General features: G+C 40.0%; 1 protein-coding gene across 15 annotated transcripts in view; it reads left to right on the top strand.

Moving 5' to 3' along the window:
- Epb41l2 (erythrocyte membrane protein band 4.1 like 2) overlaps nucleotides 1–25,662 on the top strand; it is a 177,607-nt gene that overhangs the window by 135,024 nt on the left and 16,921 nt on the right. For 3 of the 15 annotated variants that reach the window (XM_059272621.1, XM_059272620.1, XM_059272622.1), the window contains exons 12-20: nucleotides 4,373–4,542; nucleotides 8,933–8,995; nucleotides 10,763–10,909; nucleotides 12,148–12,246; nucleotides 18,050–18,103; nucleotides 18,303–18,866; nucleotides 20,665–20,787; nucleotides 22,980–23,078; nucleotides 24,636–24,716. In XM_059272621.1, the coding sequence (XP_059128604.1) occupies nucleotides 4,373–4,542; nucleotides 8,933–8,995; nucleotides 10,763–10,909; nucleotides 12,148–12,246; nucleotides 18,050–18,103; nucleotides 18,303–18,866; nucleotides 20,665–20,787; nucleotides 22,980–23,078; nucleotides 24,636–24,716 (1,400 nt within the window). The remainder of the gene's footprint in view (nucleotides 1–4,372; nucleotides 4,543–8,932; nucleotides 8,996–10,762; nucleotides 10,910–12,147; nucleotides 12,247–18,049; nucleotides 18,104–18,302; nucleotides 18,867–20,664; nucleotides 20,788–22,979; nucleotides 23,079–24,635; nucleotides 24,717–25,662) is intronic. The other 12 variants (XM_059272623.1, XM_059272629.1, XM_059272625.1 and 9 more) reach the window with 12 other exon arrangements.

The following is a 25,662-nucleotide window of genomic DNA, read 5'->3' as shown; positions in this document are numbered from 1 at the left end:
CCTTTAGAGGGATAGACAGTTACCCCAAAATTAGTAAATGATTGTTACTCTCAGAGTGAAATAATTCTGCATTCAGGTTGTCGCTCTTGCCACGTATTTCCTTTGTGTTGACAGCACACATAAATAATCAGTATGTATTTTTGTTTGTGGTTATAAGCTGTTGGATAAACATGTTTCTCTTGGTTTTATTTGGTTATGATCTCTAATGTGACTTAATTTCTTATACTTATTAATTGCTAACAATTATAAAGGATTTGGGGGGTAAGTTTGTATATGAATCTTTTTCTTTTTCTTTTTTTCCAGACATGGTTACTCTGTAGCCCTGGCTGTCCTAGAACTCATTCTGTAGACCAGGCTGGCCTCAAACTCACAGAGATCTGCCTGCTTCTGTGTCCCAAGTGCTGGGATTAAAGTCATGTGCCACCACTGCCCACTGCATATGAATCTTAATTCAAATAATTGTTAAACAATTCTCTCAGATTTGAAGCTATGCTTTTAGAAGTTATCAAACTTCCATCATACAAGAAAACATTCTAGGCCTCAAAGGATTAATTTTAAATATGGTTTTAAATAATAGTAACAAAAGAAATACATACTCATTTGTCTGGGGAGATAGTATAAATATTAGTGCTTTTGTGTTAGAGTTCAGATGAGCTACATATTTGTAGTTTTATGAACATGTGCATGGAAATGAGGTGATGTTGCTTTTTCATATTATTTATCATACTGATAACTAGTAAATTAGGAATTAATAATAAGTTTCTTATAAGAGAGATAATGTTACATTTTTATTAAAATGCTTTTCTTTTTATATTACAAAAATGATTATGGTTAATTTTAGTGAAATTTAACATTTTTGGTTATATTTAATACTAATTAAATAGTTTAAAAAATTATAATTCTATAGTGCATTATTATCAAAAAATTGCATTTTGATTGTTCCTTCATATAGTTTTGAAATATGAACTTGAACAACTTAGATATTATGTAAGTAGATAAAACAGACTATTCCTATGCTAACATAGTGTCCCATTAGTGGGTGATTGACACATACTGACCATATGCTACTTTTCCTAGTAAAAGAAGTTACAGACTAGGCCTGTACACACTGCTACCTCCCAGGGTTTGTCAGTGGGTATTGATGGATGTGCTTGTTAGCTCTAGAGAGTCTTCCCTACAGTTTTAAGGAACCACCAGATAATGTGTGCTTCAAGCAGATGAATGTCCCTCTTTCCAGATGTGACTGTTTAAGTTTAGTGAATTAGTGGTGTCAGTTTACAGCTGAGCAGGGATCAGAAAAATGTTCCAATGCATGTAAGGCTTTGCCAAGTCTGCTCTTGCCACAGCATTAGATAGACAATCTCTGTAGGTTATGCTCCAAGAGGAGCTACTGCCTTCTGGAGTACTGTCCTGAGCTTTTGTTCTAAGCTGTGAGGCTGTATAGCTCCCATGTTGTGAGTGTTAGAGTTAATGAAGGACATTCTGATTAGGTAAATGGCGCTGGTGGCAGTGCTGGTTACCCTTGGAAAAGTCACCAGCCATGGCCACCACTGCCTGAGTTACAGAGAGCTTTATTAGGAGGGAAAGAGGGGGAGAGAGAGGGGAGCCAGCCTGGGGGGAGGGAGCAGAGCAGAGAGGGAACAGATAGAGAGGGTGGGGTTCGTGTTTGGCTTTTTTAGGGCGCAGATTGCATAGTCGCCCGTGCCCCCTGATGATATAAGACGCAAGACCCAGGACTCCAGGAGTAGGGGCAGGATCCTAACAGGTTCCGCCAGGGCATCTTCTTTGTGGCCTGTCCACTTCTGTGGGGAACCCACCATCTCCACTGAGTAGTTATTGCAGAGGGTTGTCCAGTTTGTATCTGAAAACAGTTTTCACAAGGAACAGGAACAAGCATGGCACCAGTATTTCCCCTTTGTGTCTTGGGCACTGAAATTCATCAGATGGGCAGGTCATCAAAAGGATGATTGTGTTAACTGTGAAAACTAGGAGGCTTCTCATGCCAGTGTGTGAACTGTTTGGTTAGGGCTTAGGTTCTTTTTCCCTAACAAAGCAAAACTCCTCAGTAACCCAGTACAGAGTTCAGTTTCCTTCATCTTTTTTTTTTTTTTTTTTTTTTTTTTTGGTTTTTCGAGACAGTGTTTCTCTGTGTAGCTTTGTGCCTTTCCTGGAACTCGCTTTGGAGACCAGGCTGGCCTCGAACTCACAGAGATCCGCCTGCCTCTGCCTCCTGAGTGCTGGGATTAAAGGTGTGCGTCACCACCGCCCGGCTTCCTTCACCATTTTTACCAGCATTCCTTGAATATTGCTGACAAGGGTTGTCTTTTCTTATTTTGTTGCTTGCTTTTAAAAATTAGACTTGAACAATTTAGATAGGTAAATAATCTTCCCTTTAAGTTTAGAAAACTTGTGAGGTGATTGCATAAACGTCACCATTTAATGTGACACTGGAAGACTTAAAAGTAAAAATCCCCTCGAACAGCTGCTGTAGAGCAGCAAGGCTCCTCTGAGGTTGGGAAATGGAACCAAGGGAGCCAGAAGAGTCCCTTTAGAGAACTAACAATCCTTGTTGGCTGGCAAGTGGGGGTAGCAGTGTTTTTTTGTTTTGTTTTGTTTTTTGTTTTTTGTTTTTGGAGGCGAAAATTAAGAGTAAACAGGAGTGCTGTGTTACTTAAGTATGGTCATCAGGGAAGGAAGGCCTCCCTAATGAAGAATCTCAGAGACCTAGGAAGATGAAAGGGAGGCAGCCCTGAGTAGAGAGGAGAACATGGAGCACCCAGGCAGTGGACGCCGCCGAGCAGCTCTGAGGCGAGAGAACCGCACACTGAAGCTTAGGAGAGCCAGGCCGTTGGCAGGCTCTGCAGAGTCCTTCCTGTGCATTGAGGGCTTGGGGCATCTGTGACAGCACACCAGAGCACAGTGTCAGCTTTGAAGAATCCTGTGCTCTAAGAGAATGGTTAGAGAAGACAGCCAGGAAACAGGCAGCCTGGCTCAGAGTGGTCTACATGACGGGCCGCTGTGATCTTCACCGTGGTTTGGGAGGAGACCAGTTGGTTACTGTACATTAGACTGAGTATGTGTTTAAAAGTGTGCAGTCAACATTTGTTAACTTGGTTTGTAATTTCTAATTTCATATTGACTCATATTTCAGTATCAATATATTTGAAACTACCTTTAGGTCAGATTTTCTCACTTTGTAGTGATTCGTGATTGTTATGGTGCCTAAATTTATAAAATAAGTCAAAGGGGTATGTATAATTATATACTTCGGTACAGGAAAATAAGTAAAATCTTTACCAAACCAAAAAACAACCAGCCTGGGAAATTAGCAGGTGTAATGTAAGATGTGAGCTCATTTTAATGTTTTGATGATTTTGTGGAGTCTGAAAAGTAAATTTTTATAGATGGGAAAAGTTTTAAAGGGTGAAGTGGTATAGAAATAAAGGATTAAAAAAGAAATCTAACCATGTTTAGAAAACACCCAAGAGCCCTGTTTGACTTGCTGGTTTTAAGGGAAGATGATCTAGAATTGGAGGTTTCTGGCTCAAGCAGATAGGTGCAGGTAGAGTATCATTTAATAAGACAAACTGGGCTAGGGAAGAAGCCTGTTGAGACGGGCGGGGAGGGTGCAGATTATTAAGTACCTTGTAGGACCAAGATGGAAGGTACCTCAAGTTAACTGGTGGGTTTTACACACACACACTCACACACACACACATACACACACACACACACACACACTCACTCACTATGACAGAAACCTTAGAATAATAGCTTTTTACTTCTTTGAGAAAGAGGGAGGCAATGCACAAGGCCAACTTTTGGGCAGTAGCTGGGGTACTGGACATCATAGTCAGATTGAGGTATTCAGAACTATCAGAAAAGTGAAAAATACTAGGTAAATTCTTAAGTCTGTGGTTTTTAATATGCAAATAAAAAGTTAACTTGCAGGGGATTTCTTAAAACCTCTTGAAGCAAGTCATTTTAATGATTAGTATTATTTGTTTTAAAAGGTAGATTTAGGACTGATCAGTCACCCTGGATGATGGTTATATTCTAATTCTGGACTGTTGCAGTTGGGCCAAGAGCTCCTCCTACTGGTCAATTCCTCAATGAGCCACATGCTCAAAAATCTAATTTGCTGATGGATAGCTGAATATAAATAAATAGTTTTTAAAAACTCAGAATATTAGTAGAGTTTTGTACAAGTTTGTTTTTAAACATTTGTTTTTTTTAAATGTTGATATTTTCAAAGTTCAATCTATGTTCCAGCTACTTAATGTGACCTGTTTGTTTAAGGGGTTATGTTCTTTAAAGCTTGGCCATTCAGGGTCAAGGTATTCACGGGCATTTCAACTTATTTTCTGACCAGCTCTGATTGATGTTGTGGACCAAAGTCTTCTGAAGGATTTTCCTGGCCCTCCGGGAGAGGGTTCAGCACTTGGCCCTGGAGCTGCCAGCTACACCACCATTCAAGATGGGGATAGCCGGAGGGATGTCAGAAGCCCCACAAAAGCCACACCCCTGCTCGCTGAAGGAAAGGTATGGCACGTTAGCACTAGTGCTGTTGGGAAGATGTGCTGAGACAGAGGCTCTCTGCTGCATTTTGCATGTCAGAACCAGAAATGTATTCTCGTTGTGTGACCTATGCTGGTTTGATTTCCCAAGTTTCAAGTATGTGTAGGCTGCTGCTGTTTGGACTGTGATTTCTAACCTTGTTTTGATTATTTTTCAGTGTAAATATTTATTTCAGTGTAATTATTCCAATATAAGAAAGCAGTGCACTGGCGTTTCCTGTTTTCTTAGTTTATTATCAGTTGAATCACCAATGATAAAAGCCATTTATTTGAAATTTACATATTGTTGCCAGTCAATTTTAAAGGTAGTCCCTGTCTTGAGTTCCATTGTTTTTTTAAATTTTTATATGAATGAAGATAATTTTATGAAAAAATCCATTAATAATTCGTAGCTGTGGCTAGTGAGTGCAGGGTTGGTGTGCTGTCATTGTCTTTATTTTGTGCATACACTGTAGTGAATGAAGAAGCAATCAATATTAAGATGTTCTCAAATCTGTCACTGTTTTGTTACTTTGTTACTGAAGTCACTTCAGTTGATTAAGTCACTTGACTGAAGAGCTTTTGGGCTCCTCATGTCTTATTTCCAGATCTGTGCAAACCGGTTTTTATATGCAACTTTGGAAATAAGTGCACATGCATGTGCGCAAGCACACATATGCACACACACACACACACACACACACACACACACACACACACGATTATCCTGTTGACTTACAGTGTCTGTTTAATTCTGCCTTTAAAAAATGTAAAGATAAGCAGAATGAACTTAGAAAAGGAAGGTAGCTGAAGTATCCGCCAGAACAGTAGGAGTTCTTGCACTGACATTCCCTGCAGCCAGCTTAGAGGCCTCCGACACATAGTCACAGGACATCAAACAGCAGATGATAGGAAATCATTTGTAGCCTGACCTTAATTTATGATTGTCATGTTGAAAAATATTTGTCTAGAAGGGATTTAGTTAAAGATAACACAATTTATGTCCTACATGATGTCCTTCAAGTGTTAAGTTGTCAGAATCTTTTAAGCTTACAGAGTACCCAAGAAAACGACTACTGAAGAGAAGTAGGCGTAGTATTTCAGAATAGTTCTTTTCTGCTTTTCCTACTTAATTTGACATATGTAATTATGAAACATTTTCTTTGGACGACAGAAGTTCTTATATTAAATTTGAAAGGAAATCTTTCTTGTCTTCAAGATGACTAGTTATATGAGCTTTTTGCTGGTGTTTTTAATATATGAATCAGCAACTAGGTTTGAGTAACATCAGTTAGAAACTCACAGTCATTAGTAGGTATACATTTTATGTGATAAAAGGAATCTGGTTTTCCTCCTTAAAAATGGATGATTCAATTAATTTTCTAACCACTGTTTTTATGAAGCCTACTTGGGATTAATATTTCACTAATATATCTTCTTTTCTCCTATGTCCTTCTTGTTCCTTTGAACATGACCATTGTATGATTCATACTCAACTGTGGGTTACTCTTGAAATAGAGTGTGTGCATGTGCCCTCCGTCACCTCTCATTTGCTGTACTTCACCTTTTTCCCCACACCTCCTGCCAGTCCCGGAAGTGGACTTGCTGTCAGACATTTCAGAGGAAGACCCTTTTGGGGAGGCTGATGAGACCACACTAGATAGCTTCGAGCTACTTTCCCCAGGTGGAGCGTCAGAGCAGGGTGACCCTGAGGTGGCCACATTGGATTCTGTCTTAGATCCTGCTGTAGCCCCTCCTCAACCTGACTGTCCTTCCATCCAGGAGAAGACTCTCAAATCGGCTGACCCTAAGGATTCTGAATTTGGCTACTTTTCCCTTAACTTTTACAAATGCTTTGCCTCTGGCTTGCCTTCCCTTCTTGATGAAGATGGATACCTTGCCTTCCCCAGCCTCCCCAAGATCTGGGTTTCCTTCCTCCCTCCTGACGTCCAGCATTACATCCCCATCACATCCCCTTCATTCATTCCTTCACTTATCCTCATCTTCGGGCTGCTTCTCTCAGCTTCTCAGTCAGTTTCTTTTTCTCTTACCTTTTCACTTCCTCTGGCACTAGTCCTCTGCTATCTGGAGGGGAAAGCCACCGCCTGTCACGTTTTTTATGACTGTGATTTGAATGACAGACCAGAGGAAGAGGAAGCAGTGGCCAGCATGCCTCCATAAGTTGCATTTTTTAAGGTCCACCCAGCCGCTCTTTGTTACATCCCCTTTCTAATGTAGAGTCTAAACCTGTGCATTAATTTTACTGACTATCCTCAAAATAGTATGTACACATTTACATACATACGTGCATGAGTGCTAAGTGTAGATACTCCTCTGCATCACTATCCTAAGTGTAGGTACACACATTCTAAATTCAGCACAAACTCGCAAGATTATTGTATAAATATCTTAGATCATGCTAGATTGTTAAAGGAGTGTGTGAGCTGGGAATCTGTACTGTCCTTATGTATTCATCTTGGCTCTGTTTTGAAGACAAATGTTAGTGCTGTTCCTTAAGCATGGGAACTTTGTTTTGAAACAAAACTTAGAATGTTTTGGACATAATTGTAATTGACATGTATCAGTGAACTTAGTGTTATTAACCTTGATCAAAACCCAGGCTTGTACTTGTGCTTAGGAACCCGAGTCTGTAAATGACACTCCTGATGTTTCTAAGCCTATCTCAGAATCTCCTTGATGTACTTTCAGCATTCGGGGACCAGAGAGATGAATTTAGTGTCGTGTTCTTTCTTCTACCCTGAATCATGCAATTATATAAGTAAGAGTCATCATCAGCTATTTTATAAGAAAAATGATAGTCTATTATTTAACAAACATGTATGAAAAATGAAACATGACTTTGAGAGACTAGAGTGTATATGAAGGGTTGGCCTTTGTGGCTTTTTTATTTAAAATGAGGTGTCTGAGACTTTTCATCTGTGTAAGACAGCTATTTTGAAGTGTTCTACCTCTGCACTGCAAGAAAGTCGGTCTTAACATGTGCAGTGTGTTTTTAATTATTTTGCTCAAGGTGGTCTGGTGATTAAGTGTCTTGTATTTTAGGTATTCTATCAACACAGATTAAATCACAGAATTCAGAGCAAACACAAAGAACAATACTAGAAATGGATCGAGTATACATTGTAGGAGAAGCTGTAATTCTTTACATTTACTTGAGAAATACCAAAGATCAACCTTTTTGTGAATTAAATGTTGACCAAGAAATTGGAGGCCGATTCTTCACAGAGCTGTGTCACATTTTTCACCTCTAATACAAAGGGAGGGGGGTTCTGTCAGTTCCCCTTACCTCTCACACATACCACTGAGTGGCTACAGACAGGCCCTTTGACCCAGCTCTGTCCTGCCGGCACAGGGGAGGGCCTGTGGGTGGATTATCCTGGAAAGCTGATTTTCCTTTCAGCCAGTGGTTTTGTGTTTACACACTAGTTAGTTTCCTGCTGTCAACATTTACTCAGTGTTTCTTAGTCTTAAGCCTTCAAATTAGTTTTTTGGGGTCATTAAATATTGGGAAATGTCCAACTGCAGCATCCCATTGTATAAAAATTTTATGGAAAAACAGTGTATATTTTAAAGATTATTTGCAAATACCCATTTTAATATAAAAAAATCTAATAGGTTAAATTTGTCCAAAGGAAACTTTATTTAAAAACTGATGGGACAATGTATAATGATGTAAAATTTGTAACTTACTTAAAGCCGAAGACAAATTTGGCATCTCCGTACCTTGTTCCGTTGCTACTTGGCTTTTGCCATCTTTACACTTTCATATTTTTATTACTGCTTAAAAAAAGACAGTTCTTAAAAGTAGAGCAGAGTCTAGGGACTGAGAAAGAGCGAAGCTTCCATCCCCATTCCACCCTTGCAAAGGATCATTTCATCATCTGTGCAACACTGTAGGTGAAGACAGAGCACATGACTTAGTAGCGTCTCCCGAGGGCCAGGAGTCAAGGTTGGTACTGCCGCTGCACCATTAAGTCTGGACACAGCATCTCTCTCTGCCTTGCTGGTGGAGCCGACCAGCGAGCCCCTTCTTTCTGCCTGTGTGCTGTGTGACTTTGCAGGGGAAGACGGAAGACGTGGAAACCTACCTGGAGGAGGTGTCCGTTTTCCCTCACGTTAAATAATAAGTGCCTGTTGCCCTCCATTGCTGTGGTTGGGGGGCTGGGGTAGGGGTGGGAGAGGATGGTGGAATGCACTTTCGGGTTTATCTGAGTTTTGTTTGTTGTGGCTTTTAAGATTTTCTCTTTTATTTTAAAGTCTTAGACTATGGAACTCTGGGTTGTTTATGGTGCTTGCTGATGGATACACTTATGTTGATTTGCTTTTTCCCCCCTGTGTGTGATTTAATTCCACAGAAAAATACCTTGAGAGTAGAAGGGGATAATATTTATGTCAGACATAGCAATTTAATGTTGGAGGTTTGTATGATCTAAGAACCGCTGCACTCTGTCCTCTGGCTGCCAAGCTGCTGTGGACGGGAGGTCACGCACAGGCTGGCTGACTGGCCATTCTCTTCCAGCACAGTGCATGCGATGCATGGGGTTATTGAACGTGGGAGTGCATGCTACCAGTCCAGCTTGGTTCTTACGTGGCGGAGGTAGGGATGTAGCTATTGCAAGTTCTCAAAGAGACAGGTGGGGAGAAAAGCTCTCTTTATTTAAATAAAGTTTATTCATTACTAAGTAAGTCTGCTTCCCTAATAAGTCACCTTTAAGCTATAAAATCTGAAGTAACACAACCCCGTTTTTAATATTAAAGAGAATAGGTAAATTTTTTTCATTTGACATTAGCTCATTCAGTTGACTCAATATATGGCTTCCCCCGCTTTTTTGACCTCTCAGTACAATCCATGTGATAAGGTATGTGGCCCATTTAAATGATTCCACTTGAGAATATGCTTGTTAATAGAATTGTTCTGACCAGAAGGAAAGAACAGAGGAGAAAGGGTGGAAGGGAAGGGGGGAAGAGGTAGATAGGTATTTAGGTAGGTAGGTGGATGGGTGGATGGATGGACAGACGGATAGGTAGATGAGACACTGGTAGTTGTAAAGACTGTTCCCATGTCAGAGGAGGACAGTTTTCTCTTCTCATGCTAAGGTGGTGTGTGCAGTGTATTCAGTGGAGACCTGCAGCTCTGGGTAATCTGACTAATCTGTTAGGTTGCTTTTGGCAGCTTTGATAACTGCTAAAATGTATTTTTGCTTAACTTACTAAAATGCTGTAAAGTATAAGTAACATTGCTGTGAACAAATGCAAGAAATGTGCCTGATCTCAAGCCAGTCATTTCCCCATGCCATGCAAAAGTTTCAGGTTGTTGGGAGTTTTTGCAGATGGCTATAGAAGCTCCCGGTGAGCTACTATGCTTGTGCATGACTGTGGATTAGCTAATTGTATCAGATGCATGACCTGCCTTTGGGAGTGGGACTAGAGTCTACAGGCAGCCTGTGATTTTTGAAGTGTAAGAAAACATTTAAAATCCTGTTAAGTCCACTTCCTAAACACTATTACACATGTGCTTCTTACCAGACCCAGTTTTTTGTTTTTTGTTTTAAATATGCTAGATACCATTCGTCAGGGCCTAGACCAATGAAGATAGAATTAGTAGATTTTCCATCTTTGTAAAGGGACCACATGTTACATCAAGTGGCTGGGTTCTCCTTTGTTCTCCGTGTTACGTGAGACCAGTATGTGGCTCATTTAGAGAGAGACCAAGCATAAAAGCCTCTGGAGGCAGTTATTTTATTCCTGGAGAGCTAGAGCCACCACTGGGGTTCCTGACAAAGCTATATTCACAGAATGCAATATAGTAATAGCCTTTATGACAAAAATAAATTTGTGGGAACAAAGTCATAGGCTGCTGTTTAAATTCAAGGTGATAAGGATTGTTAGCCATTATGGTCAGTTCCATGGCTCCCTTCTAATATGGATAATTTAAAATCCCAAACAGAGAAGAAATTAAAACCATTCAAATGTGAGGAAAATAATTCAGTGGCTTCATTTTCCAATTTTTATGAACTCAGGGCTATCCACAGGTGATAATATGGCTTTTGAGACTTGGCATTTTTCTTGCTTTATTATGTTTTTTTTTTAAATAATAAGTTTACTTTATCTTGTTTTTTGGTTCTATTTTTTGCCCTGCTGGGTGTTTTGTTTTGGATCCCCTTTGTCACGTTACATGTTGCTAGGACCTGGATAAGGCCCAGGAGGACATACTGAGACATCAGGCTAGCATTAGTGAGCTCAAGCGCAATTTTATGGAGTCCACACCTGAGCCGCGCCCCAATGAATGGGAAAAACGACGTCTCACACCTCTGTCCCTACAGACCCAAGGGGTATGTCACTAGCTGTCTGTCGGCTTTGTGTCTCACTGCAGTTGTTCATCTTGTTTGTTGACGCTCAGAAGTTGGAAAATGTTCCCGCATAAATTCTCTTTATTGCTAACAATTTTTTAAAATACTAAGTATTAACAATGTAATATTTATTGACCTAATTCTTAGGTAAATTTTATGAATTTTAAACTTTTGGAATGTTTTCAGAGTAATTTTATTGTTGTATTTAGGTAAATTAGTAGCATTGAATTGTTACTTAGGACAGTTTGGGAACTAATGTAATACTATATCGAATAAGTTTCTTATATAAGGACATTAAAAGTTTCTCAAATATAAGTTGATAAAGGAATGCAGAGCATGTATAGAATGGTTTAAGGTCATTACTATGAAGATAATGAGTTAAGATTTACCTTTAAAGATTGATGGGCTCTGTTGAAAAGTTGCAAAACATTACATGTTATGAAATATTGTATGTCTATCAATGTACCTATGAAATTCCTGGCAGTGGTAAATAGAGTCATGTTCAGAAACATTTTAAGTGCCAGTGGACCTCAGACCTACTTTTCTTTCTTTTCATGTTCTGCTTCTTACCTTCGCCAAGTATTGCCTGTAGAGTATATTCCCAGAATACCTCCGCATTCATTTCATTTTCTTCCTCTTCTGTTTTGATCCTCTCAGATCTCTCCTGTGATTGAACAGGAAGTTCATGGGCACATGCCTCTTGAGGAGACTGATAGAATTTGCTCTGCACTTTTGAAAGCTGTGCAAAGATGTTGTGTTACAATTTGATTATTTCCCTTTCATTGTGTAGTGAATGTTGCCCAATGTTAGACATTTGATTTAGACAGTCTTTGCTCTTCCTCAGAGCAAAGCCCCTGGTAGTATTAAGTTTCCAAGTGTGTGGCACTGAACGGAAGGCAGTGTTTTAAGAACCAGTGAGCAAAAACCATTGCTGAACCGAAAACTGCAACCTGTCAAATGGAGAGATTAGATACTCTCCATGTTCGGTGCTGTGAAGGAGGAAACCAGCATTTGCAGATTGTTTGAGAATCCAGTAGTTTGAGCAGCCTAGTCTAGAGTTTCCAGAGAAACGGTGGCTGCTGACCTAGGAAGGAAGAGCTTTCCTCTCTCCCACTCCCATCCAGTTCACTGCACTGACCCACACTGTCCGTTTGCGTTTGTGTTGCTGTAGGTGTAATGTATGTGTCTTTTTGTTGACTATGTCATTGTTTAAACACTAGAGAAAAGGAGACCGTCTTTTCAAGGATATTCTCTCCATGAAGGAGACGTACCTGATGGCGGCGACACGGACAGTTGGAGAGGAAGCTCAGGCCGACAAGGTGTTCGCCTTGCATCATTGGATCTGCTTTTGCTTCCCTCTCCATGCGTTTCTTTCTGCTCACAGCCAGAGAGTCTATTTTTAATGAGTCAGCCTAATTTTCAAATGGTTTTTGAATGTTTAAAAAGTTAGGCTCCTATGTATTAGGAGCATAGGAACATTGGGGAGAAAAATCCTATTTCAGTCAATACCTTCCATGCAATTTGAGAATAAGGATGTGTAGGAATGTCATCTGTGTTAGGTGCTTCATGATCCATCATTTGATGTATGTGGCTTATGGTTGGGAAACTAGTCCATGAAAATGCACTGTATGTCACTTAGGCACATGGTGGTGCAACTAAGATATATTACATGTGCTTTGGTTCATAACTAATCACATATGGGAAGCTTTTGAAATTTTATTTTTGAGATTTTTAGTGTAACAAAAGAGATATAGATGTCCCATAGCAGCTTCTTTCTCTTTGTGCAAGGCCTTGAGTTTGTGAAATGCCTCTCCCAAGGGAGGAAACACACTTTCCATCTCTTTTCCACTCTCCTCTTCTGCTGAGCTTGCTTAGCTGGTTAGTTAGCCAGGAGAGCTTAGAGGCTGCTGAGAAGGTAGACAGCAGACATGCTCGTTAGTGACTAGAGGTTTTCCCACACTGAGAACCTTCAGAAGGTGAAACATAGTATTGAGTTAGAAGGATAAGGAGGAGATGGCCTCGAAGTAAGTTCTTAATGATAGGAAGATAGACCAAAGCCGGACGGTGGTGGAGCACACTTTTGATACCAGCACTTGGGAGGCAGAGAGGCAGGCAGATCTCTGAGTTCGAGGCCAGCCTGGTCTACAGAGCGAGATCCAGGACAGCCAGAGCTACATAGAGAAACCCTGTCTCTAAGAAAGTAGACCAGAAGATATATCCATACTAAAGGAAGAGCACATGTAACTGCTAAGGTAGGAACTGGTTTAAGGACCCAAAATGACTAAATGACATGAGCTTAATAAACAGGGATATAGTCATCAGAATGCACAGAACCCAAGTCAGATGCCATCATTTGATAAAGGCTATTGGAAACATTAACTAGAATTTTGGTGAAGATGTTTAAAATGACTTTTTCTGGATCTCATGTTTGAAGGATGTACAGTACAGCATAAAGTAACTGGCAGAGGTTGAAGTGGGGTCATGTGACATTTAATCAGGGGAAGCTCCTAGGGGGCTTGTATGCATTTGAAATGACTGCATTCTCTGCATGCAGAAAATCTATATAGCAGGTGTTGTCCAGCTATTGTTACTCAGTTTTGTCACCTATGAAGCAGTTATTGGCCATCTCTGTGCACTGTTTTTCTCTTGAGATAATATACCACTATGGGAAGCATGCGCTCAGCCTGCTCATGCTTTGACTTGAGTTGAATGCCATTTCACTTTCTATCTTTATTACGTCTTCCTTTCATTTTTGATTTTCCAAGGTTTCTTAATTGTCTTTGAACATTATTTGTCATTATTGAAAAGTGGAAAAAATATGAGCAAGTATTTGTCTAAATTTTCCAAATTCCTACAGTATGAGTCTTACACAATTTTTTAAAAAGATTTGTTAATTTTTATTTTACATTTGAGTGTTTTGCCTGCATATATGTATATGTACCTCATATGTGCTTGGTGCCCACAGAGGTCAGAAGAGGGCATCAAATCCTCTGGAACTGGAGTTACAGATACTTGTGAACCACTGTGTGGGTGCTGGGAATCGAACTTGGGTCCTCTGCAAGAACAAGTGTTCTTAACTGCTGAGGTGTCTCATCTCTCTAACCCCTAGGTGGTTTTGTGTGTGTGTGTGATAAGTGTCTTGTTTAAAAATTAAATAGATTGAATTTTTAAAAATGGCTTTTGTTTGACCATGAATAATTTGAGGGGTAGAACAGGAAATTAGAAGCCAAAGGATTTTTAGTTTTTAATGGTAAGTAATTAGTGTGTATCCTATGTATTATGAGACATAGGACAACTTGTATTCTCTTGTGGACTTTTGAGGATTACCTACTCTGTAGTCTTTTGGAGTGTAGTATTGAGGGTTGATTCCAAGGTATTGAACATGCAGGACAAACACTACACGAGTAACGTCCCCAGTCAGTGAGATACTTTTGAAATTATTTGATTAATTCATTGCACAATACTTAAATTCCACAATCTCCCCCTCCCCCTTTTTGTTTTTGTTTTTGTTCTGTTTTGAGACAGGGTTTCTTTGTGTATCCTTGGCTGTCCTAGAACTTGCTCTGTAGATCAGGCTGGCCTCGAACTAAGAGAGATCTGCTTGCCTCTGCCTCCCAAGTGCTAGGATTAAAGGCGTATACCACCACTGCTGAAATTACACAATTTTTATTGATGAAGATCAGAAACTTTTTTCTCTGTTGAAAAATTTTAATAACTTACCCACTCTCCCATCCTTCTTAGGTCATTGTCTGAAGAACATTTTATACGTGTCACGCATTTTTCTTTTTGTAAAGGTCTTTGGAGAATGTGGTTTATTAAGAATTCTCACAAAGTTCCACATGGCAGGGGTGGGAGGGGTGGGGGTTTTCTTGTTCATCCTTTGTGGCATTCCAAGTTTCTGAGGATTGTCACAACTTGTCCGTTGTCCTCACAGGCTGACTAGGAAGCGTTGTTTAAGGGATAGAAATGTGAAACTTAATATGTATGCCTTAATAGATTTTCAGACGAATGAGCTTTTTATTTCTGACTTTGAACTGAGATTTCAGTTCAGGAATTGTCTTAATTTTTTTTAACTGTTTGTTTTTGCCACCCCCCTAAAGGTGAGGACCCCCTCCCCATTCTGTCAAGACTGTTTATTGCATTTCGTATGCAGTGGAGAAGAGATCATAGGAGTTAGGGTGTTATAGAAGCATTGCAGAAAATATGCTTTAGTAAGTGAGTGGACTCAGAAATCCAGAGTGGCTCCAGCACAGGAAAGAAGGCTTTCTAATGTAGGGCTGCTGGAGAGATCCTTCTCTGCCAGAAAAAAAGAGGCCAAGGAGCTACCTCAAAAGTCAATGTTCGAGGGGCTAGGGGTATGCCGTTTGTAACAACAAAAATCAGTGATAAATGGAGTTGTAGCTGGCTTCTGTAGGTTACAGCCACCAGAGATTCTCAGGCAAGGAGCAGAAGCTGGCATTCAGGCAAACCTTGGCATGAGCCTGCTCCCATCTCCAAAATTCTCGCCCTTCCTTTCATCGTAAGTTGTCTGTTGGTCTCTCTCGTGTAACCTTTCCCTTCTCTTAATAGGTTACTGCCGTCTGTCCTGATGTATCGCTAACTCTTTGCTCTTCCTTTTCTGACCTCTAGAGCCTAGAAGAGGAGATAACATCAATTTTGTTTAGTGGAAAGGGCTTTTCTCATAGTATGAAAGCCTCCTTCCCTTCAGCCACCACTTGGACAGCAGAGGGCGCTGTTGTGAACTCTAATGCACCTAGAGAAACGCTTTCTTCTGCGCCCTTCTCACGCTTGCCTGAGGTGCATTTTACTTTGTTTCCCCTGCTACTAAAAGCCACATAAGAGACAGAGTTTCTTTCTTTCTTTCTTTCTTTCTTTCTTTCTTTCTTTCTTTCTTTCTTTCTTTCTTTCTTTCTTTCTTTCTTTCTTTCTTTCTTTCTCTTTTCTTTTTTTTTTGAGTATTTAGGTACCTTTCCCTCCATTCTACTAGTGAAATCATTGGGAGAAACATTCAAGAAACAGTGAATTTGAACATGAAGAAGTAGATTGGAAAATTTCTCCTGTTTCTTTTGTTTAAAAAAAAAAAAACCTGTCTAAATTTAGAAAATTGTTTAAACCCCCGAGACCCAGAGCTGGAGGTATTAAGCAGAAGGAAAGTGTCAACAAAGAGAAAGAAGTTAGATAAGTGCTTTGCAGAGCTCGAGTTTTCAAAGCCCAATTTCAGGCATCTTATGGTGGTCTGTTATTTGAAACAACACTAACAGAGTTAGTCCCGCCAGAGTGCCTGAGCTAATTGTTTTGGGATGACATTCTGGAATTCCCTGAACTTGAGCTAAACCTGTCTGTCATTTGAGGCTAAGTAATATAATAGTTTTATATTATATTATATTATATTATATTATATTATATTATATTATATTATATTATATTATATTATTTTATATTATATAATATTATATTTTATATTATATTATATTATATTATATTATATTTTATATTATATTATATTATATTATATTATATTATATTATATTATATTATATTATATTATATTATATTATATTTATTATATTATATTATATTATATTATATTATATTATATTATATTATATTATATTATATTATATTATATTATATTATATTATATTATATTATATTATATTATATACCACTGGCCTGTAATAAGCCTGAAACATCTGCCTTAGAAATGCTCTGAACCACAGTTATCTTCATCTATGAAGCAGTTTGTAGACTCATGGTTTTCCATGTAATATCTGAAACTCCTGGGTTTTCAGTAAAACTGGTGTGAATTTTGAGCAACTCAAACATAAAAGTACCACGCAGTTCAGAGTAACAGGCTAGAGAGTCTGTGGCATATGTTTGTAGGTGCTACAGAGAATTGTGTCATTTAGATCTGTGTGTCCTTGTTGCTGGGCCCCATGAAGTACCTGGTGTCCCATTAGGAAAACTTCTTGAGTACACACAGTCAGTGTCCAGCAAGGTCAGAGGACCAGTGCCCTTCTGCATTCATGTGGGTGATACCTTGAGTAAATGGCACTGTTGCCTGGAGCTGAAAGATTTTTCAGTTAGACCACTAACAGGAGTGTCAGGAGGATGTAAACTTGTTGCTCTGCTTCATTTGTACAAGTGTTGTGAGGTAATGTGAGGATTTAAAAACTTCAGAGAAGCCCCGTCCCTAGTTAATACTGGACTGTAGTACTGTATGTTACTCCTGTATTGGATAGAACGGTTAGCTACTGTGTCAATCAAATAGAATTAATGTACTCCCAAGAATTAGGTATCACTGGGGGTTGGATGATGGTCTTCAGTAATAAGCTTGACCCATTTCCAGTATCAGTGGTGATAGTGAATGAGCAAATTCTAAGAGGAAACTTGGGGCAAATGTTGACACCCACCCAAATATCTATATTGCAAATTGAGATGTTAATAACTGTTTGGAATGAACCTTTTAATGTTAATAGCCATTTAAACCAAACATGGTTTTCCAGTCCAAGCTCCCCCCACTCACCCCTGAGTCAGGGCTTCTCTGTGTAACAGCTCTGGCTGTCCTGCAACTCTCTCTGTAGACCAGGCTGGTCACACTCACAGAGATCAACCTGCCTCTGCCTCCCCAGTGCTGGGATTAAAGGTGTGCACCACGGCCCAGCTCCAGGCTGTTTTTTAGAAAGCATCACCCCCCACCCCACCCCACCCCTGCAAAAAATGAAAGAAATCCTTGATGTTGCATTTATTTAGGGCTTAGGGTCCCAGCCAGTGTTCTAGATTCAGACCACAGTGTTTGAGGAACAGATTTAAAATTTATCCTTTAAGCAGATTAGGAAGCTTAGGTATAATTACCTATTTTTTAAAAAAAAAACATTTTCAACTCCATAAATAGGGCTTATACCTGTAATAATGTTTTTTTACTTCTTTTCAAGAATGCTGGCTGTTCTTGTCGTTGTTGTAAGTGTTGTGGCGTTTGTCTGGTTGTCCGCTGTGACCTTGAGCATGGGTTTCCGTAGTTGATCTGGCCGTTGTTCTGTGTTTGCATCGTCCCGTGTCTGTTTCGGTGGTCGGTGAGGTAAACCATATTGATTTGTGTCCTCGGTTGCTTTTGTTTCGCAGACTCGCGCTCCTGTATCGGAAGGGCCTTGCGCTGGAGCCAGGGACGCTGTTAAGGTTCCCCCTTTTCCATGTTAATGCCATGCCTAACGCCTCTCATCGCCTCATGTTTCCCTGCTTCCCTTCCAGTCAGCCATCATAACCATCTTCGTTTTCCTTCATGACATGAGTCTGCCATCAGTTCATTTGGATTTCCACTGGTTTTATTTATTCATCTATTTTTGTTTTCCCTCATCCATCTTTTTTTCCTGTACAGAGTTCACATGAGACTCTGAATGTAGTGGAGGAGAAGAAGCGGGCAGAGGTTGGGAAAGACGAAAGAGTAATCACAGAAGAAATGAATGGTAAAGAGCTATCAGCTGGGAGTGGTCCTGGGGAGATTCGTAAGGTGGAGCCCGTGACACCAAAAGACTCCACCTCCCTGTCTTCTGAGAGCAGCAGCAGCAGTGAGAGTGAGGAGGAAGACGTGGGAGAGTACCAGCCCCACCACCGAGTGACCGAGGGCACCATAAGGGAAGAGCAGGAGGAGAATGATGAAGAGCTGGAGCAAGAGGCCGGCCAAGCAGCCAAGGTAGTAGAGAGGGAGGCAGCAGTGTCCGAAGCCATCCCAGACAGACACGCAGAGGCCAGGCTCCTCCCAGTAGACACAGAGGCCCAGGAACATGTAGGTGTCCAAAAGCTACCCGGAGAGAAGAGTGCACACGGAGGCACTGTTAAGCAAGACATGAGAGAAGAAGCAGAGGAAGAGCAACACAGAGTTAACGGAGAGGTGCCCCATGTTGACATTGATGTTTTACCAGAGGTTATTTGTTGTTCAGAGGTAAATGGGAGTCTCAAGCATGAGCTAAACTACGGCACTGTTTCTCGGGTGGAAACACCTGCCTTTCTTCACCTTTCCCCTAATTCTCCTTCAGCTTTTTCAGCAAGAATCTGAGTTTTCTGTCTGGGAAGAAGGGGAGCACTGCTTTGTAGATCTTCTGCAGCTCAGGTCACAGTTTCTAGCTTCTTCACCGCACCTGGATTGCCTGTAGGGTAAACTCCCACAGCCGTCTTCCTTCTCATTTCCGCGTCGGTTTTTCTTTGCATGCTCTGGGCGCTTCCCCTGGATTGCCTGTAGGGTAAACTCCCACAGCCCTCTTCCTTCTCGTTTCCATGTTGGTTTTTCTTTGCATGCTTTGGGTGCTTCTGTCTTTCTTTGCACTGCTTCCTCAATCACATGCCTTTTTCTCATGGGCATATGTAGTAAAATGTGTGCGTGCTGTTGAGAGATGGTGGGTTTAAGTGTGTGTGCTCCTGGGGTAATGACTGGATTTGACTTTCTGGATCATTCTCTTACTTTTCCTTGGAGCTCACAGCAGGTGCTGTGAAGGTGGCTTCTGGCAGTGGTAAGGACATGATTTCTTGAATGCCACTGTGGCTCTTGTCTGTAGAGTCCAGGGAGAGTGTGGTGTGGTTAAGAGCCTCTTCCTTCTTGACATCCAAGGACTAAGCATTCACGAGAAGTGCGCTCTTCTTTTCATGGTCTTATATCAGTCCTGGGTTATTTGCAAATTGATTATTTTGTAGACTGTCCGATATTAGATATGTCTTTCCTTTATTTTCAAGAAAGAGAACCTTGCATATTTCTCTCAGATTCAGTCTTGATCATTGGGGCAATGTCTCTCATGTGATAACTGACTTACCCGGGAATGTCTCTTGATTCCAGAACTCCCACAGTGTCCGGATTTATCAGCATTTGCTCTCTGATGGAATGGACAGTCTTTAAGTAGCTTTGTTTTAAATAAGTTACTTTCAGATTTCATCTTTCACTTCAGAGCAGACATCTCAAGAGTCTTTTGAACACTTAGAACTACCTTTTCCATTTTAATAATTATACCTGTTGGGAGCTTTCTCTCAAAGGAAATGTTATAATATTTGGTGTGCTATAGTCTGATCTACTTAAGCATGTATGCTCAGCAGTTTTAACAGACAGTGAACCTCTCTGCAGGTGTAAAATCTTTCAGAGCACTTAATACAACACTGATGGACTAATTTTAGATACAACATTTTATTGTACTTAATGCAAAAGAAAGTGAACTTTCAGATGAGTGTAATTAAAAATAATCATACTTGAAAATTTCCTTTTTGATGATGGCGTATTTTCGGGGGAGGGAGAGTAAATCTTGGCCTACATAGCTTACAATCCAATTAAAAATAATGAACCTTCACATTGTGGTTCTTTAAGCTTCAGTAAAAATAGAGATAGTTACCTTTAGTGCATTCTATTATCTTTCAGTTTTAACATTTTTTTCCCCCAAAGTAAAGTATACATGTGTCAGTGTAGTGGTTTAGGTCCATCACAATTGAAGTGTAATACAATTTAGGGAGTCATGATTTTAGCTTATTTTTCACATATATTTGTATATATACATACTTACACACATGTACATATATGCATGTGAGATATACTTTGAAGGAGAATTTGTCTTTTATATCTTTTAGGTTCTTTGCTTTTTCTCTTACTTTTCATGCATGAGTGTGTATTTGGATATTTTTTAACAATTATATTTGAAGGTTCCTTTATACACTTCTACTTTATGACCACTAGAATTTATCTTTCCCTTCCTTTTCCACCTCAGCCACCAGTGGTAAAAACAGAGATGGTAACAATTTCTGATGCCTCACAAAGGACAGAAATCTCCACCAAGGAAGTCCCCATTGTTCAAACTGAGACCAAAACCATCACATATGAGTCTCCACAGGTACAGAAGCTCAAGATTTGGACTGTTTGAATTCCCCTTTTTGTGTAGTGTGAATATTTCTGTTTACACTGTCTTCCCCCATTTCTGACTTTGACATAGCTTTTCACACATTGTAACTGTCCCAGCAATGTAACTTGCTCTGTTGCTGTCTTAGATTTAGACAGAGAGCTACAGTCAATTGGTGACCCCCAAAGCACTGGAGATAGAGCACTGCTAGTAGTGTGAGGGTCTGAGTTCAGTCCCTGGTTCCTAGGGAAAGAAAAACATCAGTAGAGAGGAGGAGTAAGTAAATATTGGTGACCTAGTACTTACATAGTAGAGCCATACATATGGGTAGTTAAGACGACCGCAGCACAAGCCCTACCCTATTACTATAGGGCTTTTCTGGCTGCTTGTATCGAAAACGGTGTGTATGTTCTTGGGAAGCAGATGGCCTTGCAACATTTACTAGATGTGTTTTACTGATTTGTAGTATTATACGCTTTCCCCTGCTCTGACTCCATGAAAGTAGACTTGATAAACTCATATTTTATTCCAATATTAGAGACACACACATAACTTTCTCCCCTGTATGCTGGGCCATTTTTCTTAGGAATATGTAGTCATTTTCATGTAATCAGTGTCAAAGTGACTATAAGACGTGTGTGCTTGATTTTAGGTCTGTAGATACTGGTTCTGCAAAGATTTTTAAACAAGAAGGCTGGAGAGATTGCTTAGTTTTATGGTAAAGTGCTTGCCACACAAGCTTGAGGACCTGAGTACAGATACCTGTTCATACCTGTTCAAAGCTGGGAGTGGTTTATGCCTGTGATCCCAGTGCTGGGGAGGAGGATCCTTGGGCTTGCTTGCCAACCGGTGCAGCCAAATTTGAGTTGGTCATCTTCATGTTCAGTGAGAGATTCTATCTCAAAAACAAAATGGCCTGCAATTGAGGAAGACCTTAACATTGTGCTCTGGACACCACAGACACATGAGTATACACACACACACACACACACACACACACACACACACACAAACAAAATGAGTTCATCATTTCAAAACGGACCTGTTTAAAAATATACGTGATAAATAGTTTGCCTTTCTCTGGCAGGATTGCACTGTGGTGAAGGATGTCAGATCTCAAAATATTTTTAAAAATTTTTGATTTAAACATTAAATTTTCTCAAAACAGTTGCAAGCATGTTATCTAGTGTGTGCATAGATCCCACATAAGAGCAAACAGGTTTCTTATCATGGGCAGGTTTGTGAGCATATTGCTGTGACGTCTGGGTTGTGGTAAGTACCCTTAGGAAGAAGCTCAGGTGCCTGAGGCAAGTTTGGGGGCAGTTTCCTTGTGTTAGTGTCAGGAAATATGCAGATACGTTTGCAATCGAAACATAAGCACCCTAGCTATTAATTTACTTTGGCAAACTCTAGAATCTCCTGCTTCTTCCAGTGTTAAAGCAAACAAATTAAAGTAGCTCCCTTTAAAATATATAAAATGGGATATATATATACACAATGGGATATATATATATATATATATATATATATATATATACATACATACATATACACACACGACATATATACACACACATATGACATACATGGAGTGTATCCACATATATAAAATTAATATATGCACTCATATATATGTGTATACTCATGAGATACCAACCATTATAAGAACTATGTAAGTTTTACAAAATATATTAGAGATAAGCAAATAGCCAAATCATTCAAGTTCAGTTTGTTATCAAGTTCAAGTTCTGTTATTAGTAATCTGAGAAACTTTTACCTATTTTTACCCACCTGTGCTTAAAAAACAATAGCAAAGTCAGTACTTCTGGTCACTGTGGAAACTTCTTCACCTGGCTCTCGGATTTCTTTTTCTAGCTTCTACAAATGTCCTCAGACAAATCCTCTTTGCTCTTGTATGACGTACAGTCCCAACTTCTGCTTTGTTCTCCTTCCTCTTTCTGCCACATGGTTTGTTTCTGTCCATTCACTGTTTTCCACAGCTCTTCTGTCTTCAGTGCCAGCTGCTTTCTGGACCATGAACCACTACTACCAACATGCAAAGGACAGGCAGATAGCATCTCCTGCCAACTGTGGAATCTTAGAAGATGCATACTCAGTGGGCGGGGTCTTTTCTGACATGACGGAAGTTAAGCATTACTTTGTATTTTTCCTCCAACTATCCAAAGATTGATGGCGGGGCTGGTGGTGATTCGGGCACGTTACTGACTGCACAAACCATCACATCTGAGTCCGTGTCAACAACGACAACCACACACATCACCAAGGTAAAGCAACCTAGGGGAACCCTAGGGAGAGGATGGTACATGGCAGACAGATCTTTTCTGTATTATTCTTGTTTCTATACACACTTCAGTAATACACAGACAGTGCCAGTGGACTAAAATGAGTTTCTTTAAAGTATCCAAGAAATTAGGCTCCAACAACAAATGTGTTTTGAACCAAATTACAGTTTTGTAAAGTACAGGGGGGTAAAAATATGACTAGCTATATTTAAGACAGCTATATGGACAGAAGAAATATTTTAATAAAATTGTGAACTTCTCTCATTTATTTAAAGTCCTGATATGTTGGTTTGAGACATTTTACCCAGAGCCTTTTCTAAACATTTAGTACCTTATAACCAACCGGTGTGGTACTAGGCTTGAGAACATCAGCTGCATCTGGGGCTTGGATGTCTAATAAAAGTCATGATTCACTTCAGATCTATTGAAACCTTGGAGAGAAGCGCCCAGCTGATTCTGATGCACTCTAGTGGAATTCAAATCTGATTTTTCTAGCATTGCATTTTGATTCTATTTTCACATTGGATTTGTGCTTTTAATGGTCTGTTATACCCTTTCCACCCCATGTTTCAGGACAATAATTTAAATAGCAAGCAAAAATAGCAAGAAATTTGTGGATTAAAAATGCAGGGTATGTTGGTACTCAATTTAACAAATACTCAGCTGACAGAGCTAGTGATAAGCTTTATTTCTTATTGAAGGGCCACCGTGTGTGACTTGGTGTGTGGATCGTGAAGGTTACAGAAGTTGCCTGTGTGTTTTCTTGCGACTTTGGTATTGGTGGCTGTGTTCTTTTCAAAGGGCTCAGAGGCTCTCTCAGGGCTTCTGCTTCACCAGCCTGCCACAGGCGCTCTCAGCTCTGCCTGACCAGGACTTCTGGGAGGCAGTTCCTTCAGGGCCTCCTTCACCCCAGTCTGTCTACACAGCCAGTACACAGTGTATTCTGTGTCCATGTGCATAACACGCATGGAAGCGATCATCAGATCAACTTTTAATGAAAATCTCATTTGTTTGCCTCAAATCAAACGTTTGAAATTGCACAAAATCAAATTAATGAACTCACTAAAGGAATTTGTATGACTAGAATCAGGCATCAAAACTATAGTATCAATTAATTACCTAAATCGAAAACACACCTAAAATATTTGTAACTCTACAAATGCCAAATAATTATTTCTTCTTTCTACTCTCCTTTTCAAAAATTGGCCAACTGATAGGGAAGAAACTTAGGGAATGTAATAGATTATCCCAGTGGCATTACTTAGACTTTTAAAAATGGCATCTGTTGCATTTTAATTCCAGCAGAATCTTGGTATTTTAAGGGCTGCTTTCAAGTAAAGGATGTGTGTGCGTGCTGTAACTTTAACAGTAGGACTCTGTTGAACTGAAAAGTACGGCACAGAAACTACCTGGAGCCTGAGTCTTACACTGCTCTGTATTCTGGTCTGGAGAGGGTCAGAAGCTGGAAGTCAGGCATTGCTTCTGTTCTCTGCTTACAAGTTCTAGTTATGTTTTCTCTTCTCTTTCTGTGACCTGTAGACTGTAAAGGGTGGAATATCTGAAACAAGAATTGAGAAACGTATTGTGATCACAGGAGATGCCGCTCTTGATCACGATCAGGTAAGGGCCTTTCCTGTCACGTGTGTGTGTGTGTATGTGTATGTTGGAAAGACACCTCACAGCCTGTCCTGTGAGCTTTCCTGTGAGCACATCAGCACAAAACATGAAGTACTGTTTATCTTCCACTGGATTAACATGCAAGATAATGGGGACCTCCGGTGACCAGTAGGAATTCACATTGGCCTGGTTTAAAGACAGGTCATCAAATATTTGTAAACAAATGACAATTATTGACAATGCCCTAAAAGACAAACAAGCCACCAAGGCTTCTTAGGTCTAATTGTTAGACCTTTTCAAGTGATTCTGTAGCATAAGAAAAGTTGGGATACTGACAAGTATTTTTTTTGTGTTATAACTTGGGGTAGTAGAGGGAAGGGAAGATTGCCTCATATGTCTTTCAATGAAAATTTATATTGATTCTATTTGTTTTGATACTTTGTTTTTAAAACCAGAACTGTGTTGCAGTTCTAACATAGGTTAAGCTAGATGCAATGCTTGGTTATAAAGCAGGAAATGAATGGGGCTGCTGGAGGCTTCATTTTAGACTGGCCACAAGTGATGAGGAGAGTCTCCCTCCCTCCCTCCCTCCCCTCCCTCCCTCCCTCCCCTCCCTCCCTCCCGTCGTTGCTTTCCTCCTCCTCTTCCTTCTCCCTCCCTCTCTCCCTCCCCATCTTTCTATCTTTCTTGTTTTTCTTTCTTTTCTTTTTTCTCTTTTCTTTTTTTTGTCTAATTTTAAGGAGAATGAGGTACTATTTTTCTCTACAACTTGAAGAAAGGAAGAGAAGTGTTGAGTGGGCCTCTTCTGCTGGAGAATAGGGTCAAATGATAGACACACAGCTTTGAACGTGGTGCTGCCAGCGAGGGCCACTATTAGAGCTAGGAATTACTTGCTTGAGAAAGGCTCCGTGTAGGACCAGAAAGGAGGGAACTTGTGACCCTTGTAAGC

The sequence above is a fragment of the Peromyscus eremicus genome, chromosome 8b (assembly GCF_949786415.1).
Source record: "Peromyscus eremicus chromosome 8b, PerEre_H2_v1, whole genome shotgun sequence".
NCBI lineage: Eukaryota > Metazoa > Chordata > Mammalia > Rodentia > Cricetidae > Peromyscus > Peromyscus eremicus.
Note: the sequence above shows the minus strand (reverse complement) of the source record. Positions and strands in the feature narration are given on the sequence as shown.